The sequence below is a fragment of the Heterodontus francisci genome, chromosome 7 (assembly GCF_036365525.1).
Source record: "Heterodontus francisci isolate sHetFra1 chromosome 7, sHetFra1.hap1, whole genome shotgun sequence".
Lineage (NCBI taxonomy): Eukaryota > Metazoa > Chordata > Chondrichthyes > Heterodontiformes > Heterodontidae > Heterodontus > Heterodontus francisci.
Window position 1 is genome coordinate 52086627 of NC_090377.1, and position 20665 is coordinate 52107291.

General features: G+C 44.4%; 1 protein-coding gene across 1 annotated transcript in view; it reads left to right on the plus strand.

The window, feature by feature from the left end:
- lrp2a (low density lipoprotein receptor-related protein 2a) overlaps positions 1-20665 on the plus strand; it is a 418190-nt gene that overhangs the window by 358640 nt on the left and 38885 nt on the right. Inside the window, exons 66-69 of the mRNA XM_068035173.1 lie at positions 5444-5587; positions 11603-11768; positions 17448-17576; positions 20242-20462. Of these exons, the coding sequence (XP_067891274.1) occupies positions 5444-5587; positions 11603-11768; positions 17448-17576; positions 20242-20462 (660 nt within the window). The remainder of the gene's footprint in view (positions 1-5443; positions 5588-11602; positions 11769-17447; positions 17577-20241; positions 20463-20665) is intronic.

A 20665-nucleotide genomic window follows, 5' to 3' on the forward strand; every position in this document is an offset into this window, starting at 1 on the left:
TCAGTCTTTCTGCTGTTTATTTCCCAATCCTTAAATTTGTTAAGGAAATACCCTGTTGGTTGATTTGTTCACTCAAGTCCCAGATGCCCTGTTTCCCTTAGTTCAACATTATCAGCTTGCAGTTTCAGCAACTTCATGGCCCAAAAAAATTGATGCTGTAGGGTGCAGGGGCACATCTAACTAACATCAAACACTGTTAGATGCCCTGCTACAGCAAAGTTTGACCCAATATGCTTGTTGATACTAAGCTAGTATACTCCAGATTTTCAGCTGACTAATGACAGAGATTCCTGATCAAAATACATTTGCCATACAGTGTGACTGTGAATGAACAATCAGTTAAGCAATAACGCAGAATTTGGAAGATGTTCTAGAATTCAATATCTTCAGAAATTCCCCATATAGGACTTAACTTTCTTACTAATCACAACAGTAATACAGTAGACTAAAAAAATCCAGAGAAATCAAAATGAATGGCTTGGATCATAGTGCAGAACAACACCAAGCTTGTAACAAGTAAAAGGGAAGACAAGATAAATCAAGAAATAGTGATTAGGTGACATAAAGGGTTGTAGGAGCTTGAGGTTTGTATGAAGACTGAAAAATAAAGGGTATTTTTTGGTATCCTTTACAGCCCTCCTTTGCTCAAAAGTGGGCACAAATATAATGGGCTCAAAATTATACCAAATTCAGCTGTTTTATTTCTGCCTAATTTTGGCCTCAGTCAAATTACCATTTGGGGCTGCAGTGAGCATTGGAGGCTCCCATCCAAAGTGGACAAGAGTTTCATTTCAGTATTAAAATGTAGTGTGAAAGTCCCTCACACCACTTTCTGCCTGATGGCTAGGCTGAATGTATACAGGAAACCTAGGGCATGAAATTGGGCTCAAAAGCGCTCTTTGTTTGGATGCTGTGGGTGCCATTCGGGGAACAAAATGGCGTCAGCTGCATATGCGCACATGTCTGCCATGAATTGTGCTGAATACCATATTGGTGAATGAGTTAATGCATGCATAGCTAATGCCTGCCAGAAGTGTGCAGAGCAGACAAATCATGACGGTCAATCAATGTGCAACACTGAATTGACACCAGCACTGCCATTTTGGAGCTCCATGTTCCAACCCTTTCTTACTCTCGCACAGGTGAACACAGGTTCAGCAGCATGAAGGATCCCCATCAGTGCTTTTTAAAGGGATCATCATCTACTTATATGTTAGTTGCTGGTTTATTTCTTCTGTCTGTTGGTATGATTCTACAAGTGTTTGGTGCTTTCTACAGTTCTTTCAAGTTGCAAAAGTCTATGGGGAGTGGTGTGGCAAGTGCTGAAGGATTTTTTTGCGGTCTTCAAGTCTTCTGCTCAACCAATTGCTCCCCAGACATGGACACCCTAGTAGGGCAACCTCTTGGCTTTGAGCATGATTGCGAAAATGAGCTGAGGCCACACAGGAGGATAAGCTGCTAGAAGAGTGAGAAGCAGAAGGGCTTTCAGCAGGAGGCCATATTTACAGAGGATCATTAGGGAGCAGATCTGTTGAAGAACAGATTGCAGAAGTGCTGTGATACCCTGGGAGTCCCTTTGCACACTGGCACCTAGAGCCATGAGTACAGCAGTCTGAGCTGGATGCTGCTTATGCTGAAATGGAAGCAGAGACATCAGCTATCTGATGCTGTATCATGGATGGGTCCACAAGCGTGCGAATGGAGTTGGCCACCACTTCTATGCTGGAAAGGATGGGCTCCAAGCTCTGCATTAAGCCCTGTGGTAAGTTAGTGCTGGACACTTCCATGCTCATTTACATTGAATACAGGTATTTCTGGCACCAATGCACCAAGCATTTCATTGTGCGTACCCATTAGCCTTCCTCTGTAACAGCAAAATACTGCAGATGCTGGAAATCTGAAATAAAAACAAAGTGCTGGAAATACTCAGCAGGTCAGGCAGCATATGTGGAGGGAAAAGCAGAGTTAACGTTTCAGGTCTGTGACCTTTCATCAGAACTGGCAAAGGTTAGAAAAAAATTAGGTTTTAAGCAAGTGAAGGGTGGTGGGGGGGGGAAGTTGGTGGGGAAGAGAACAAAAGGGAAGGTGTATGATAGGGAAGAAGGCAGGCAAGATTAAATAACAAAGCTGTCCTGGGACACAGGCAAAAAGTATGTTCATGCTTGTGGTGAAAGACAAAGCATTAGTCATAGAGAGATACAGCACTGAAACAGGTCCTTCGGCCCACCGAGTCCACGCCGACCATCAACCACCCATTTATACTAATCCTACATTAATCCCATATTCTCTACCACTTCCCCTCCTTCATTAATCCCATATTCCCTACCATTCTCCTACCATCTACCTACACTAGGGACAATTTACAATGGCCAATTTACCTATCAACCTGCAGGTCTTTGGCTGTGGGAGGAAACCGGAGCACACGGTGGAAACCCACGCGGTCACAGGGAGAACTTGCAAACTCCGCACAGGCAGTACCCAGAACTGAACCCGGGTCGCTGGAGCTGTGAGGCTGCGGTGCTAACCGCTGCGTCACTGTGCCTCACAGAGAGAGTGTTATTAGCAGAATAATGAACAGCTCAGTGCATTTCTGCTGTTTGTCTTACCACATAGAGAACTCGCCTCTATGCTATCCTCTAAATTTTACGCAGTACCTGAGCTGGTGGCTGTGGATGTTGTTTATCTTCATCATCACATTCTTCTTGGTGTTCCTCCATTGCCTGGTCAGGCTGAAGTTCTTGAGTATCTGAAAGGTAAAAGACATAAAGGTAGGGTTCTGGTGTAGAGTGAGGAGGCATGTAAGAGGTGCATGCTTACACCACCTGCAGTTTGTAAATCAGAAAAGATTGTGGAATGATGGGGAAGTGGGATGTGAGAAGAAGGATTAGGTATGAGGATACAGTCATCTTCAATAATTTCAGCCCTGCTGCTGGCCACAGCCTCAGCAATAGTTGTTCCAATAATGGCCAGCACCTTCTCCTCCTTGGGAGTTAGGTCATGCAAGTACCCATGAGCCTCTCTAGTGTCATGCAGGCCCCCACCTGCCAAGAATGAGACATATTAATTTCGCCACATGGACATTAAATTTCATATTGTTACTGGGAAGAAGAGAAGGCTTGATAACAAGGGGTTGCGAGGCCTCTGGCTAGAAAGCCATTTTTGCATATTAACAGAGAGGCTTGTAGACAAAGGAGCTACTCCCTGCTCCAATTCACTCCACAAACAGACGTGATCAGACCAGTTAGTCACATGGCTAACTGGCTTTTGCAGAGTTTGAACTGAGAGTTTTAAATTGCAGAGACAGTGTTTGAACTGGCAGAAAGCTGAATGCTCCAGGACTGAAGCAGACCTCCTCTCCTCCTGTCTTCCCCCATCTCTTTCCCATGGAACTCCAAAAACCGACTGAAGACACATGAACCCCAAAAGAGAAAAGTCTCCTTTTGTGAGCAAGGTTTAAGAAGCATACTGGTCCCCAATGAAAAACAAAACCTACCTACAATCAAGGACTACAGTGAGCTCAAAGAACTGTAACAACTGTTCAGATATTGCCTCAAACCTTTCCACTTTTATTTTTCTTCTCTTTTCTTACTATATTTCCTCTGTGTATTGCGTATTCATGCTAGCGTAGTCGTGTATCCATAGGTGTCAACCGAATTAGAATTTAGGTTTAATAAAATTTCACTTTTCTTCTTTAAACCTAAGAAAGCCTGTTTGTGCTCATTTCTTTGCCTTATAATTGGAAAGCGGTGAACCAGGATTCACCAAGGGGGAACTCAAAACACAGTGTGTTAAAAAATAAAACCCTGTTACAGTAAGACCAGGTGAAGGCTGAAAGGGAGTCCTAGACCTCTTTCTCACCTGGTCGTAACACTAGTTAGTTCCTGCTGTCTCCAGTAGTATACCACCTTGTCCTGCGAGAGAGGGAAGTGTGGCTGTGAGTGTCATGGAAGGTGTTTGGGTAATTTGGCTGTCATGGTTGAAGAGCTTGCAGTGTGTGCAAACTATGAGCTGTGGGTGTGAGGTTTGCAGCAGTGTTATGTGGGTAAGAGTGTGGTGGAGCATATAAGTTTGGTATGAGTCCTGATTCAACGATATTGTTGGTAGGCGACTGATGGGGGTGTGGTGAATTGAAGCAGTGTCTGAGGCTAGTGGTACAGTTAATAGGATATGGCATTTGAAGATGCATTCACTGACCTTGACCACTCATGTGAGGTCATTGAACTTCTTGTGCCTCTGCATCCAGGTCCTTGGGCCTTGACTCCTGGCATTGACCTCCACAGCTATTTGCTCCCACTGCCATTTAATCATGGCCCCTTGAAGGTATTATGCGTCTTTCCTTCTTTTCACCTCCTCCACCAAGACCTCGAGTGCAGCATTGGAAAACCTTGGACCATGATCTCTTCCATTGTTGTGCCATTATTCAGTATTTCCCAGGTCAGATTCACTTCAAGCATAACTCCCAGTGCCTTCCCTTTAAGGGGTGCGTAACAGCTTTAAGCAGTGCAGGCTAGCTTTAAGAAGTGCTAGGATTATTGGTCCCCTGTTGTTGCATGCATTAACGCTGGCTGCACGCATAAATCATGCTAATAAACAAGCATGGTGTACTGCCTGCATTTCAAAAACACAAAAGCAAAATACTGCGGATGCTGGAAATCTGAAACAAAAACAGAAAATGCTGGATATTCAGTTCTGATAGTCACAGTCCTGAAATGTTAACTCTGTTTTGCTCTCCACAGATGCTGCCAGACCTGCTGAGTATTTCCAGCATTTTCTGTTTTTCTTTCAAAAAGAGGACATGGGTTTATCCTGCATCCCGATCCCCTTGCCCATTGTTGAGAGCTATCCAATTTAGCCCTCCTGTGGTCCAGAGATGCCAGTGCTACACCATTGTGCCACCCTGAATTTATTTCCCCCCAGGCCCCTTTACTGGCAACAATCAGGCTGAATATATTTGAAAGAAATGAAAAGTATATGGAAGGATGGCACCACAGTCTCACAGCCCCAGCGACCAGGGTTTGGTCCTGGGTACTGCCTGTGCGGAGTTTGTAAGTTCTCCCTGTGACCACGTGGGTTTCTGCCAGGTGCTCTGGTTTCCTCCCATAGCCAAAGACTTGCAGGTTGATAGGTAAATTGGCCATTGTAAATTGCCCCTAGTGTAAGTAGGTGGTAGGGGAATGGTGGGGATGTGGTAGGGAATATGGGATTACTGTAGGACTGGTATAAATGGGTGGTTGTTGGTCAGCACAGACTCGGTGGGCCGAAGGGCCTGCTTCAGTGCTGTATCTCTCTATGACCCTATGACAGGTTAACCTGCCTAAGAAGTACATCTTGCCCTCACACAGGAACCCTGCACACACCCATATCTGATGTTAAATGCTGATGAAAGGCTCACAGTGATGAATATTTAGAAAAAATAATAATAAATCCTCCTGTTGAATTTCAGGGAATCCTCCTATCTTGCTTTTGCCAGATAGTGTACGAATTCGGCGATACAGCATGTCATCTGAACAATACACAGACTACATTGAGAACGAGGAGGACATCAAAGCCATTGATTATATCTGGGATTCAGAAGATCCTGACCTCAGTATGTAAACAGTGTTAAAATTGGGTCTAAATATGATAGAGAATCTACTGACTTCTGGTAATGGTGTGCAAAGATTAAAAATCTATGGGTTGTAGTTTTTGATATCCATGCAAAGTCTACTGCATCTCTTCATTAGGAATATCAGGCTGAATTTTCACTTCGGGGTAGGAAACAGGAGTCAGAACTGTTGCTGGGTCTTGAACCCACCCCCAGGGGCAAAGCAGTCACTGACCTGAGATTTTCATGGAGGCGCCCCTTTAATTGGCATAGGGTCAGGTTCCCTGTCCAATTAAGAGTGACAGATGGGTTCTTGAAGCTGGAGGGCAATCAGAGACCTTCCAGTTTGGGAGGAGAGGTAGGCTGCCGTGAAGGGTAAGTAACTGAGAGGGCACTTCAACATGGAGGCATTCTCTCACCAACTTCTTTTAAAATTGAAATATAAAAACAAAGCAGCAGCCATCACTGTGGGGGATGGGGGTGTGGTGGGGGAATCCCTCTACAGGGTGGTCTTTGGCTGTACCCACATACAGACATGGAGGGCCTGTCTGCCTTTCGGGAGTGCTGCCCCTCAACCCCCAGCCTGCTCCTGGATGTCCACCTCCAGGCAGTTAAACCTCTGTCACCTCAGGAAACTGGAGGCCAACTGGAAAATCCCAGATTGACTCTTTTGAGTGCTGTTAACAGAGCTCTTAATGAGCCTAATTGGTTACCCGCCTCATGGGGCTGGTAGCTCTTCCAGGCCCTGAACCTGCCTTGACAAAAATGGCTGGCACCAGGAATGAGGGTGGGAAACTGGCAAGCCAGTATTTTTGGGCCCTGAGCACCTCTGTTCTCAACCTCAGCAGGGCCCAAAGATTCTGCTCCTCATGTCTGTACAAATTTAGATTATTTATTGTGTCTTCATTTAACTTTTAGAAGAGGGGGTCCATATGTTTTACTCTCTTCATTCCACTTTTTTCTATACATCATTCCCGAGCTGGGAGGGTGAGATGGTTAGGGAGTCAATTGAGGTTCTCCACAGTTACAGTTGGGACCACAACTTTTACGAACATTATAAATAATCTTTCCTTCTCCCCAATGCAATGCCCAGCTCTAGACAGAGCTTTATTTACAACCAACATCTCTAATTTTTTTTATCGCATAGGGGTAGGCGGTGGTGTAGTGGTATTATCACTGGACTAGTAACCCAGAGACCCAGGGTATTTCTCTGGGGACATGTGTTCGAATCCCACCACAGCAGAAGGTAGAATTTGAATTTAATTAATAAATCTGGAATTAAAAGCTCGTCTAATAATGGCCATGAAACCATTGTCGATTGTTGTAAAAACCCATCTGGTTCACTAATGTCCTTTAGGGAAGGAAATCTGCTGTCCTTACCTGGTCTGGCCGAAATGTGACTCCAGACCCACAGCAATGTGGTTAACTCTTACATGCCCTCTGAAATGGCCTAGCAAGCCACTCAGTTGTACCTAACTGCTACGAAGTCAATAAAAAGGAATGAAACCGGACAGACCACCTGGCATCGACCTAGGCACGGGAAACGGCAATGGCAAACCCAGCCCCGTCGACCCTGCAAAGTCCTCCTTACTAACATCTGGGGGCTTGTGCCAAAGTTGGGAGAGCTGTCCCACAGACTAGTCACGCAACAGCCTGACATAGTCATACTCACGGAATCATACCTGACAGACAATGTACTGCCATCACCATCCCCGGGTATGTCCTGTCCCACCGGCAGGTCAGACCCATCAGAGGTGGTGGCACAGTGGTATCCAGTAGGGAGGGAGTTGCCCTGGGAGTCCTCAACATCGACTCTGGACCCCATGAAGTCTCATGACATCAGGTCAAACATGGGCAAGGTAACCTCATACCGATTACCACCTACCGCCCTCTCTCAGCTGGTAACTCAATACTCCTCCATGTTGAACCACACTTGGAGGAAGCACTGAGGGTGGCAAGGGCACAAAATGTACTCTGGGTGGGGGTCTTCAATGTCCATCATCAAAAGTGGCTCGGTAGCACCACAGCTGGCCGAGTCCTAAAGGACATATCTGCTAGACTGGGTCTGCGGTAGGTGGTGGGGGAACCAACATGAGGGAAAAACATACTTGACCTTGTCCTCACCAATCTGCCTGCCGCAGATGCTTCTGTCCATGACTGTATTAGTAGGAGTGACCCCCGCACAGTCCTTGTGGAGACGTTGTCCTGCCTTCACATTGAGGATACCGTCCATCATATTGTGTGGCACTATCACCATGCTAAATGGGATAGATTTTGAACAGATCTAGCAATGCAAAACTGGGCATCCATGAGGCACTGTGGGCCATCAGCAGCAGCAGAATTGTACTCAACCACAATCTAACCTCATGGCCCGGCATATCCCCCACTCTACCATTACCATCAAGCCAAGAGACCAACCCTGGTTCAATGAAGAGTGCAGGAGGGCATGCCAGGAGCAGCACCAGGCATACCTCAAAATTAGGTGCCAACCTGGTGAAACTACAACACAGGACTATCTGCGTGCCAAACTACGTAAGCAGCATGCGCTAGACAGAGCTAAGCGATCCCATAACCAACAGATCAGATCTAAGCTCTGCAGTCCTGCCACATCCAGCCGTGAATGGTGGTGGACAATTAAACAACTAACTGGAGGAGGTGGCTCCATAAATATCCCCATCTTCAATGATGGGGGAGCCCAGCACATCAGTGCGAAAGATAAGGCTGAACCATTTGCAACAATCTTCAGCCAGAAGTGCTGAGTTGATGATCTATCTCGGCCTCCTACTGAAGCCCCCAACATCACAAATGCCAGACTTCAGCCAATTCAATTCACTCCGCGTGATATCAAGAAACGACTGAAGGCATTGGATACTGCAAAAGCTACGGGCCCTGACAATATTCCGGCAATAATACTGAAGACCTGTGCTCCAGAACTTGTCGCGCCCCTAGCCAAGTTGTTCCAGTATGGCTACAACACTGGCATCTACCCTGCAATGTGGAAAATTGCCCAGGTATGTCCTGTACACAAAAAACAGGACAAGTCCAACCCAGCCAATTACCGCCCCATCAGCCTACTCTCAACAGTGCCATCAAGCGGCACTTGCTTAGCAATAACCTGCTCAGTGTTGCTCAGTTTGGGTTCCATCAGGTCCACTCAGCTCCTGACCTCATTGCAGCCTTGGGTCAAACATGGACAAAAGAGCTGAACTCGAGAGGTGAGGTGAGAGTGACTGTCCTTGACATCAAGGCAGCATTTGACCGAGTATGGCATCAAGGAGCCCGAGCAAAACTGAGGTCAATGGGAATCAGGGGGAAAACCTTCCGCTGTCTGGAGTCATACCTAGCGCAAAGGTTGTTGGAGGTCCATCATCTGAGCTCCAGGACATCACTGCAAGAGTTCCTCAGGGTAGTGTCCTAGGCCCAACCATCTTCAGCTGCTTCATCAATGACCTTCCTTCAAAAGGTCAGAAGTGGGGACGTTCGCTGATGATTGCACAATGTTCAGCACCATCCGTGACTCCTCAGATACTGAAGCAGTCTGTGTAGAAATGCAGCAAGGTCTGGACAATATCCAGGCCTGGGCTGAGAAGTGGCAAGTAACATTCGCGCCACACAAGTGCCAGGCAATGACCATCTCCAACAAGAGAGAACCTAACCATCTCCCCTTAACATTCAACGGCATTATCATCACTGAATCTCCCACTATCAACATCCTAGGGGCTACCATTGACCAGAAACTGAACTGGAGCAGCCATATAAATACCATGGCTACAAGAGCAGGTAAGAGGCTAGGAATCCTGAGGCGAGTAAATCACCTCCTGACACCCCAAAGCCTGTCCACCAACTACAAGGCACAAGTCAGGAGTGTGATGGAATACTCTCCACTTTCCTGGATGGGTGCAGCTCCAACAACACTCAAGAAGCTCGACACCATCCAGGACAAAGCAGCCCGCTTGATTGGCACACCATCTACAAACATTCACTCCCTCCACCACCGACGCACAGTGGCAGCAGTGTGTACCATCTACAAGATGCATTGCAGCAATGCACCAAGGCTCCTTAGACAGCACGTTCCAAACCCGCGACCTCTACCAACAAGAAGGACAAGGGCAGCAAATACATGGGAACACCACCACCTGCAAGTTCCCCTCCAAGTCACACACCATCCTGACTTGGAACTATATCGCCGTTCCTTCACTGTCGCTGGGTCAAAATCTTGGAAATCCCTTCCTAACAGCACTGTGGGTGTACCTACCTCACAAGGATTGCAGCAGTTCAAGAAGGCAGCTCACCACCACCTTCTCAAGGGCAATTAGGGATGGGCAATAAATGCTGGCCTGGCCAGTGATGCCCACATCCCATGAATGAATTAAAAAAAATGCTGCAGTTTTATTTAAGTGCATGGGCCCTTTAAATATTTTGGCACGACTGTGCAGCTTAGAGTGATCATTGTTTACAATTGACAAAATTCACCTGAACAAAAGTCAGTGGATTTGATTAACAATCTGACCTGTAATTAAAAGACAATTTTAACTCTGCCTGTCTAGCTGTAACGGGTCAGGCATATGGTTAAAATGGCAGACGGGTGCTTCCCACCACATTGTGCTGCCGCCATCTTAACATGGCTGAATTTGGTGTTAGAAATGGCACCTGCCAAAGGCAGGCAAGGGCCTCATTAATATGTAAAAGTCAGGATTCTATAAAGCAATTAGGACCTAACATGATTTGAAGTCTGAGCTGTGTAAGAGTGTGTGACACATCTGTGAAACGTAATGTGGCAAGCAGTAGCATAGCCAGAAGGGGCCCAGGTAAAAAATGTTATTTTTCATTTTTTATGATTTCCTCGGAAACCTTGACCTCCCCAGGCTTTCCTCCTGACCATGATCTGCTCTGGACCTGCTCTGACCACTTACTTTAGTACTGGGGACCATTCCCTCAGGTTCCTGTGGGGGCCTATAATTATAAAAATCCTGCTTCTTTCTGCCAGCCTGGTAGGGATTCCCATTGGGTTCAGGCAGGAATTGTTCCTCTAAAATGGTAATGAGGCCCGGGAGGTAAAATGACGTGAATCTCATGTTGGCACCATAATCGGGAGTTTCTGTAAAGCCTAGCCCCCACAAGATACACTCATATCCCCAGTTAAAATCAAGGCTAAAAGCTTTGATCTTGAAGTAGACCAAAGTATTGGGATTGGAGTTTGAAGACATTCCATGCAGTTGTTTATATTGATTTGTAATCATATTCCACTTTAGCATTTAACTTTTTTACAAAAGCACAATAGTTGACTTTAAAAAAAAAAATTGGAACCAAGTGTCAGTATCTGGCACATTAACTGGAGTTTTCATAAATGAGATCAAGACTTTACATTTTACATGTTTGCAGTTACTTAAACTTATTGTGTTAAATTTTCAGTTACAGTTTTTTAATTAATTTCAAATTAGTTACTTTAAACATATTGTGTATTATCTGCTTTCTGTGTTTTGTTATGGAAGTTGATTCTCAAATCTGATTGGAACAGTAGAACGTCATGCAGTTACAGGAAGTATTTTGTTCATTGACATTTGATAACAAGCTGGTGGTGCTGCTGAGCTTCTGGACTGGATATTGCAGTTCTCCTGTTGAATTACTCGAATTTCCAATCCATTTGTTTTCTTTGTCCTTTATTTCAGCAATTTAAAAAGGCAAAAATAGCAAAACATATATAGAATTAATTAAATATTAAATCAGCTTCATGACTTCCTTCAGCTGCTGTTGTTTGTGACATACCTGTCGCCCCAATCTGCTCATTGCAGTTTCGATGAGTTCATTAGATCTGCACTCGTTCACTGAGTGAAGAACTCCCATCATCTGGAATGAGCAATTTGTAGCAGTACATTTTTCACTTGCCTTCCTGAAACATAGAGTGAGTGGAGTGCACCAAATATTGATCACAGTTCAGGATGGAAGCACGTCACTTATTTAATCCCATATATTTACAAGACACGATAAGAAGTAACGATAGCCTTCTCCTTTCTGCAGGTGTTGTGTACTGGACTGTCCTGGGACGTGGCTCAGACTTTGGTGCTATAAAACGAGCATTTCTCACTACATTTGATGACAATGGAAACAATCCAACTACAGCAGTGGACTTAAATCTGAAATATATAGTGACACCTGATGGCATTGCCGTGGACTGGGTTGGAAAGTAAGAAATAAAAATATGAAGTTCTAAGTAGGATATTGTTTGTAGTATCACTTTAATAATTAGGATTGTTTTGGAAATTTAATTTTTCACAATCATTTGACCTCTTTGAATCAGCTTCACAGTTCCCACTGAAGTCCTCAGCCAAGATCGAGGAATAGATTTTATATTTTCCAACCCCTCCTTTCCCTGCACCCACTGCCCCCCCACCCCCTCCTCCATTTTGGTACATGTTGAGGATCATTTAGGGTCTCATTCAACCAGGCTTTGGGAATCCCATTGAAGAGGAGGTGCAACAGAGAGGGAGGGAGGGCCAGGCAACTGCAGCTGCACTACAAAAGCCACTCAGCAGTGGCCTCCAGATGGGGCAGAAGGGCATAGAGGAGAGAGACGAGGCTTCCTTCACACAAAAGGAGGTAACCTGCAGAGAGGGTCTACCAATAGAGACTCAACTACCTACAGATGTCCGAGAGACAGTGCCAATGAAGACTCCAGGAAGGCCATTGCTAACCTTTGTGTTATGATGCAGGATGAGCTGTGTCCCAGGGGACTTGGTGGGAATGGAATGTCAGTGGCGCTGAAGGTTACCATGGCGCTGAACTCCTACACTTCTGGATCATTCCAGGGATCCACTGGGGACATGTGTGACATCTCACAGTCAGCGGCCCATCGGTGCATCAAGGAGGTCACCAGTGTCCTTTTCAGGAGGGCCAGCAACTATTTTAATTCATTTCAGTGGGTTGTGGACGGCGCTGTCAAGGCCAGCATTTGTTTCCCATCCCTAATTCCCCTTCAGAAGGTGTTGGTGAGCATCCTTCTGGAACCGCTGCAATCCATTTGATGTAGGTACACCCACAGTGCTGTTCGGGAGGGCATTCCAGGATTTTGATCCAGCGACAGTGAAGGAACGACAATATATTTCCAAGTCAAGATGATCTGTGGCTTGGAGGAGAACTTGCAGATGGTGGTGTCCCCACATATTTGCAGCTCTTGTCCTTGTACGTGGAAGAGGTTGTAAGTTTGGAAGGTGCTGTTGAAGGAGGCATGGTGAGTTGCTGCAGTGCATCTTGTATATGGTACACTGCTGCCACTGTGCGTCGGTGGTGGAGGGAGTGAAGGTGGTGGGTGGGGTACCTATCAAGTGGGTTGCTTTGTCCTGGATGGTGTCAAGCTTCCCGAGTGTTGTTGAATGTTCTGATGAAAGGTCACAGACCTGAAACATTAACTCTGCTTCTCTCTCTACAGATGCTGCCAGACCTGCTGAGTATTTTCAGCATTTTGTGTTTTTATTTCAGATTTCCAGCATCTGCAGTAGTTTGCTTTATTATAAGAGTGTTGTTGGAGCTGCACTCATCCAGGCAAGTGGGGAGTATTCCATCACAATCCTTACTTGTGCCTTGTAAATGGTGGACAGGCTTTGGGGAATCAGGAAGTGCATTACTTGCCACAGGATTCCCAGCTTGCTGTTGTAGCCAAAGTATTTATGTGGCTGCTCCAGTTCTATTTCTGGTCAATGATAAATCCCAGGAGGTTGAGAGTGGGGGATTCAGCGATGGTAATGCCATTGAATGTCAAGGGGAGATAGTTAGATTCTCTCTTGTTGGAGATTGTCATTGCTTGGCACTTGTGCGACACAAATGTTACTTGCCACTTATCAGCCCCAGCCTAAATGTTGCCCAGGTCTTGCTGCATATGGACACGGATTGCTTCAGTATCTAAGGAGTTGCGAATAGCGCTGAACATTGTGCGATCAACAGCAAACATCCCCACTTCTGACCTTATGATGGAGGGAAGGTCATTGATGAAGCAACTGAAGATGGTTAGGTCTAGGATACTACCCTGAGGAATACCCTGTGGCTGAGAAGTTTGGCCTCCAACAACCACAAACATCATTTGCGCTGGCTATGATTCTTAACAAGTGGAGAGTTGCCCCCTGATTCCCATTGACTTCAATTTGGCTCGGGCTCCTTGATGCCACACCTGGTTAAATGCTGCCTTGATATCAAGGGCAGTCACTCTCTCCTTACTCTTGATTCAGCTCTTTTGTCCATGTTTGGACTGAGGCTGTAATGAGATCAGGAGCCAAGTGGCCCTGGCGGAACCCAAACTGAGCATCAATGATCCGGTTAATGCCGTGTAAGTGCTGGCTGATAGTATTGTCGACAACACCTTCCATCACTTTGCTGATGATTGAGAGTAGACTGATGGGTGGTATTTGGCCAGATTGAATTTGTCCTGCTTTTTGTGGACAGGACATACCTGGGCAATTTTCCGCATTGTCGGGTAGATGCCAATGTTATAGCTATACTGAAACAGCTTGGCTAGGGGCGCGACTAGTTCTGCAGCGCAAGTCTTCAGTACTAAAGCCAGGATGTTGTCAGGACCCATTGCCTTTGCAGTATCCAGTGCCTTCAGCCATTTCTTGATATCACGTGGAGTGAATTGAATTGGCTGAAGACTGGCATGTGTGATGCTGGGACCTCAGGAGGAGGCCGAGATAGATCATCCACTCGGCACTTTTGGCTGAAGATAGTCGCATGTGTTTCAGCCTTTTCTTTTGCACTGATGTACTGGGTTCCACCATCATTGAGGATGGGGATATTCGTGGAGCCTCCTCCTCAGTTAGTTGTTTAATTGTCCACCACCATTCAGGACTGGATGTAACAGGACTGCAGAGCTTTGTTCTGATCCGTTGATTGTGGGATTGTTTAGCTCTGTCTATTGCATGCTGCCTCCGCTGTTTGGCATGCAAGTGGTCGTGTGTTGTAGCTTCACCAGGTTGACACCTTATTTTGAGGTATGCCTGGTGCTGCTCCTGGCATACTTTCCTGCACTCTTTATTGAACCAGGATTGATCCCTTGGCTTGAGGGTAAAGGTAGAGTGGGGGATATGCTGGGTCATGAGGTTACAGATTATGATTGAGTACAATTCTGTTGTTGCTGATGGTCCATAGTGTCTCATGGATGTCCAGTTTTGTGCTGCCAGATTGGTTTTGAATCTATCCCCTTTAGCATGGTGGTACTGCCACATAACATGATGGAGGGTATCCTCAGAGTGAAGCCCGGACTTTGTTTTTACAACGACGGTGCGGTGGCCACTCCTACCCATACCGTTATAGACAGATGCATCTGCAACAGGTGGATTGATGAGGTCAAGGTCTAGGAGGTTTTTTTCCTCTTGTTAGTTTCCTCACCACCCGGTCCTCTGCATAGGAACATAGGAGCCGGAGTAGGCCATTCAGCCCCTCGAGCCTGCCTCGCCATTCAATACGATCATGGCTGATCATCCACTTCAATGCCTTTTCCCCACATTATCCCCATATCCCTTTATATCTTTGGTATTTAGAAATCTGTCAATCTTTGCTTTAAACATACCCAATGACTGAGTTTCCACAGCCTTCTGGGGTAGCGAATTCCAAAGATTTACAACCTTTTGAGTAAAGAAATTTCTCCTCATCTCTGTCCTAAGTGGTTTCCCCCTTGTTTTGAAATTGTGTCCCCTGGTTCTAGACTCCCCAGCCAGGGGAAACATCTTGCCTGCATCTACCCTGTCTATCCCTTTAAGTATTTTGTAAGTTTCAATGAGATCACCTCTCATTCTTCGAAACTCTAGAGAATACAGGCCCAGTTTCCCCAATCTCTCCTCATAGGACTGTCCCGCCATCCCAGGAACAAGTCTGGTTAGCCTTTGTTGCACTCCGTCTATGGCAATAATATCCTTCCTAAGGTAAGGGCACCAAAACTGAACACACTACTCCAGGTGTGGTCTAACCAAGGTTCTATACAATTAAAGCAAGACTTCACTACTCATGTACTCAAATCCTCTTGTAATGAAGGCCAACATACCGTTAATCACCTTAATTGCTTGCTGCACCTGCATGTTAGCTTTTCAGTGACTCATTGACAAGGACAGTCAGGCACTCTCAGTTTGCCTTGCTAGGGAGGAGGAGTGCCTCTTGCAGCTGGAGGCTCCTTTCAGGTGCTCCTGGTGTGGGCAGCTGCTCCTCTGCCCCTCCACCAGTGATGCCAGATCCTCCTTTATCCCTCCTGACAGAGGGTGGTACTGGTTCTGTGCAGGAGGCCCTCAGCATGTTGGGGCCATCCAGGCCTAAGGCATCCAGAGGATGACTACCAAACTCATCCTTGGTCAAGGGGCAGCAAGAGCAGTAGCTTGCTTCCACTTCAGCTGACAGCACAGAGGAGCACCTCGTAGGAGGAGTACACGCAAGGGACTAAAGGAGAACACATGGAATCACAGGGTTATCACAGGTGATTCTGTCCTTTACATGCACAGGGTTGGGTCTGAAAATAATGCAACATGGTCAATTTTACCCATTTTATATTTCACAAATGATTAAATTTTAGCTGCAAAAAAAGAGAAAAACAAAATGACATCTGGATTTTCAACAGACAAATCAGTCGCTTATTTCTCCAAAAGTTATCTTCACAGTCATCGTCCTACATTTATCCTCCCCACCGCCCCTGCCCCCCCCCCCCCCCATTGCCCCTCTTACAAGACCATGGCAAATTCCAGAATTAGTGGGGATGCAACGCAACTAGGTCTTCTATTATGAGTGACTTATGCCACAATCCCACCAGAGGTATAGCAAAAAAACTGATGGAGCCCCTTCGGACATTCGGGACCACTGTGCTTGTGTTGGTGAGAATGTAGGTAGTGCTCTGTGACAAGGACAGTCGGGGAGACAGTGTTTGATTGGATGCATTAGGCTCTTTTATTCCGAGGCCATTGGGCTACTATCGTTTCTGTCTGAGCACAGGGGAAATGCAAGCAACAACATAAACTCTGCACTGAACTGACGATCACAGCAGAATTACTGACATAGTAGGGGCTCCGTGAAATTTAAAGGCTATTTTCAGCTAAATTTCTTGCATCGTGCACTAATCTTACACACAGATACCTCTTTTGGCAGGTGACTCCCCTCTTCCACACCTCAGGTAAATTCTACAGACCATTGTCAGTCCAATTAATTCAGTTCTTTCTCTTCTATTGTTGAAAGTTGAATGTCACACCGTTCTTAGAATATGTGATATAATCTTCAGCTAAGGCATTTTATTCATGTTAGTTCAGGCCTGTGTTCTATTTACACACCATTGGTTATCAGGCAAGTAATCTAGATTGGATCAAAGCTCCATAACGTATTGCCCACAGGTACTGCTGTTCAAACATGTCCATGATGAGAAATAAATAAGGTGGACTGACTATCTTCAGCACAGTCGTTCTCATTGAAGCTTATCCTCTATGCAAACAGTCTTTCTCTTCTACAAAAGCAAAATACTGCAGATGCTGGAAATCTGAAACAAAAACAGAAAATCCGGAAATACTCAGCATGTTCCACAATTAGTGGAAAGAGAAGCAGAGTTAACATTTCAGGTCGATGACCTTTCATCAAAGCTGGCAAAGGTTAGAAATGTAATAGGTTTTGAGCAAGTGAAATTGAGTGGTGGGGTGGGGGAGAACAAAAGGGAAGGTCTGTGATAGGGTGGAGGGCAGGAGACATTAAATGATAAAAGATTTCAGGGTACAAAGTCAAGTAAAGAAATAAAAGACACAATCTGTTTGTTGAAAAGATGTTGAAACCTGTTTAACAAACTCCAGTCTAACTAGTCCAGGGCAGAATGCTGAGACATGTTTGGTGATGTCAATCTCATTTGTTTTTAAAGGCATATTTATTGGACTGATGCCAGCACAAAGAGAATTGAGGTGGCAAAGCTAGATGGGAGGTACAGGAAATGGCTGATTTCCTCTCAACTTGACCAGCCAGCTGCTATTTCTGTAAATCCTGAACTTGGGTAAGTATGTTGTTAAAACAGCCAGTTCCACAGCCAGATTGCATATATATTTTAGGTTTAAATATCTGATCTTCCTTACTGATATCACTTATTTACTTTTTGTGAAAAAGCTATGTTCTTCTGAAACTATTGAACATTAACTTGAAATGATGAAGGGATTGATTTAAACTTTACCCACTTGTTTCTTACAAGCAGTTTCAATTCCAGTTTAGCTGTCCAATTTGGCTTAGTTAGTATCACTGTCACCTGAGTCAGAAGGTTGTGGTTTTAAGTCCCACTTCTGGACTTAAGCACACAAATAAGGTTAACACTTTAGTACGGTCTTGATGGAGGGCTAAATTGCTGGAGGTGCCATCTTTGGATCAGACATTAATCCAAGGCCCAATCTGCCTATGCAGATGAATCAACTATTTGAAGATTAGGCAGTTCTCAATGCCAGCATTCTTCCCAAAGCCAAAGAATAGATAACTGATTCATGACCTCATTCGCTGTTTGTAGGATCTTGCTATGCGAAAATTGGTTGCAGTATTTACATACCTAGCAATAGGAAAAGTAAGTAATTGCCAATGAAGTGCTTTGGGATGTGCTAAGGTCATGAATTAGGTGCTACATAAATGCAAATTCTTTCTCTTTTCTTAACCTATGAAAATAGAATTATTTAAAGCTCTTTCACAGGCAGGATACTAATACATTTTAGTCAAAGGTTAAATAAATGTAAAAATAAAAATATTTTCTCCCTTGACACACTTACCAAAAATTTAGTATAATTTACACTTAAGAATACTATCTGCTAAGAATTTAATTATCCATGAATTATTTTAAAATCTACAAAAGTATGTAATTTTATTCTGACTCTAAAGGTTTCATTTTTCGGTGGTAGAAAATGTAGCAAGAGTCAAACACTGGCATAAATAAGGAAAATATGTATTTATCCCAGTTTTGAACATTAGGCATAATAATACCAGAATGAGAAAATATGATCCAATATTTGAGATTAGCGGTTGAGCTGCCTCCCAACACATTACTCATTTTCACCACATTTCGTAAACAGACCTGTGCCTCCAATGAATCAAAATTTATTAAATTTGTAAGCCTTGGGTAAGATTAGAGATTGGAAAACTATTACCCTCGTCCCCCCACACAGCATAGAGAAAATCAGAGGGAGCTGGAATGAAACAAGTTGAAAAATGGGTTTGAGGGTTATAGAAAAATTTATGGCAGTGCTTGATTTTTTACAGGGCGATAGAAGGAAATTAGTGTTCCCTAAAGGAGTAGGAAGTAATGTGGGAAGGAAATCCATGTTAAAATAATCATACATGGTGAAATAAGTGGCCTTTTCTTGCTCGGGATTTCCTAATATTTTTATGTATGTCGTGAATGTGACATAACATGAATTAGGACGACAATCTACCTTTATTCTCATGAGTTACAGCAGATGTAGTACAGATTGGCTATTGTATACTTCAACTCCCTGATAAATGGACCAAAAGTACAGACAAGCCTTGCCTTTGGAGCTACTAATTATTGATTACAAAAAGAATTAGACATAGAAGTATGATAAATCAGCAGATAAAGTGAGCAAGACATTACTTAATTTTCATGAGTTCACTAAAATGTTTTCTGAGTCCAACATAATTGAGTTTCTTAAAACTGAGTTTATGATTAACTTTTATGCAGAAACAAACTTTGGTAATACAGAGTAAGAAAAGTCAATATAGTGTGAGAAAGTATGACTGTACAGTGACACCCATCATTTCAAGAAAACCATAGGAAGCAATGGCATCTGTTATTTAAATGAAATTAATATGCTGAATATTTTGCTTTGTCAAATGACTAACTTTAAGTTTTCTAGCAGCTTTGCAGAACTTGCGATGCAAATCCATGGCCATGTCAGTGCATTTTTGCCATACTTTAGCTGAAGTGTGCTATAAGAGCCAAAATTTAGGCTAGAACCTGGATATGCCAGATCTTGGTCTTAATTTGGTGATTCTGGGATGGACTGTTGGAGGAAGAGCCTCTGTGCACCCAAAGACCATTGGCATAAGGGGGGCAGGGGCAAAGACTTCCTTCACTGTGAGTTTCTACATCTCCAGCTCGTGGAGGGACCCAGTGTAGGTTTAGTGGCATTAAAAGAGGTGTACAGAACCACCAAAGGATGGAAGTTGGGCTCACATGGCTATCCAGGTCAGAGTCATGGCCTGGACCCCTGACGATAACAAATTATTTTCAAAACTAATTTAATATGAGCCACTGGGGAGACAATGAAGTTAATTCTGAGCAGGACCTTGCATTCCTCTCCTTTTACCTGGCAAACTCCACTTCAATTTGTGATCTGTGGGAGAAGATGGATGCCCTAGATGTGCCCCAGTGATGTAGGCTCTTGCCAATGGTATTAGAATTAAGGCACCTCTTCCTGATGCTGCAAACTTTGGCAGGCTCTACGATGGACATCCTTGGAAAGTGTATCTGGCACTTATACTATGTATCATCCGCTCCCCAGATCATTGGCCCCCTTTGCTTTCTAAATAATGCACTTATTTATAGAATAAAACTACCCATATTAAAATGCAAAATTCTATCTATGCCAGCAGAACTTAAATGTGTTTAATTCTTCAAAGGATACAGCAAATCCATTCACATGTGCTGCCTTTAACCTTTATTTCAGGCTGTTCTACTGGACAGACTGGGGCAGATATCCCAAGATAGAGTGTGCCTGGATGGATGGACAGCACCGGCAGGTGCTGGTTGACAGTGACCTGGGCTGGCCTACAGGCCTTACTATAGATTATCTTAATGATGACAGAATCTACTGGAGTGACTCCAAGGAGAACCTCATAGAGTCCATGAAGTTTGATGGCAGTGACAGAATGCTGGTTATTAATGGAGGTGAGATTTATGCAGAGGCCTTTTTTATGGGTTTAACAGTTACATAGCCACAGTAATCTTAGAAATGCAAGCCTCAGAATGTAACTAACTAAATCTGACCCAATGAGATTCGCTATTTTGTAATATGTAGCACAAGCTTTGAATATATTTCTCCAAGTTAGGCTTGAAATAATTTAACAATATTTTATCATTTGGTATGCCCT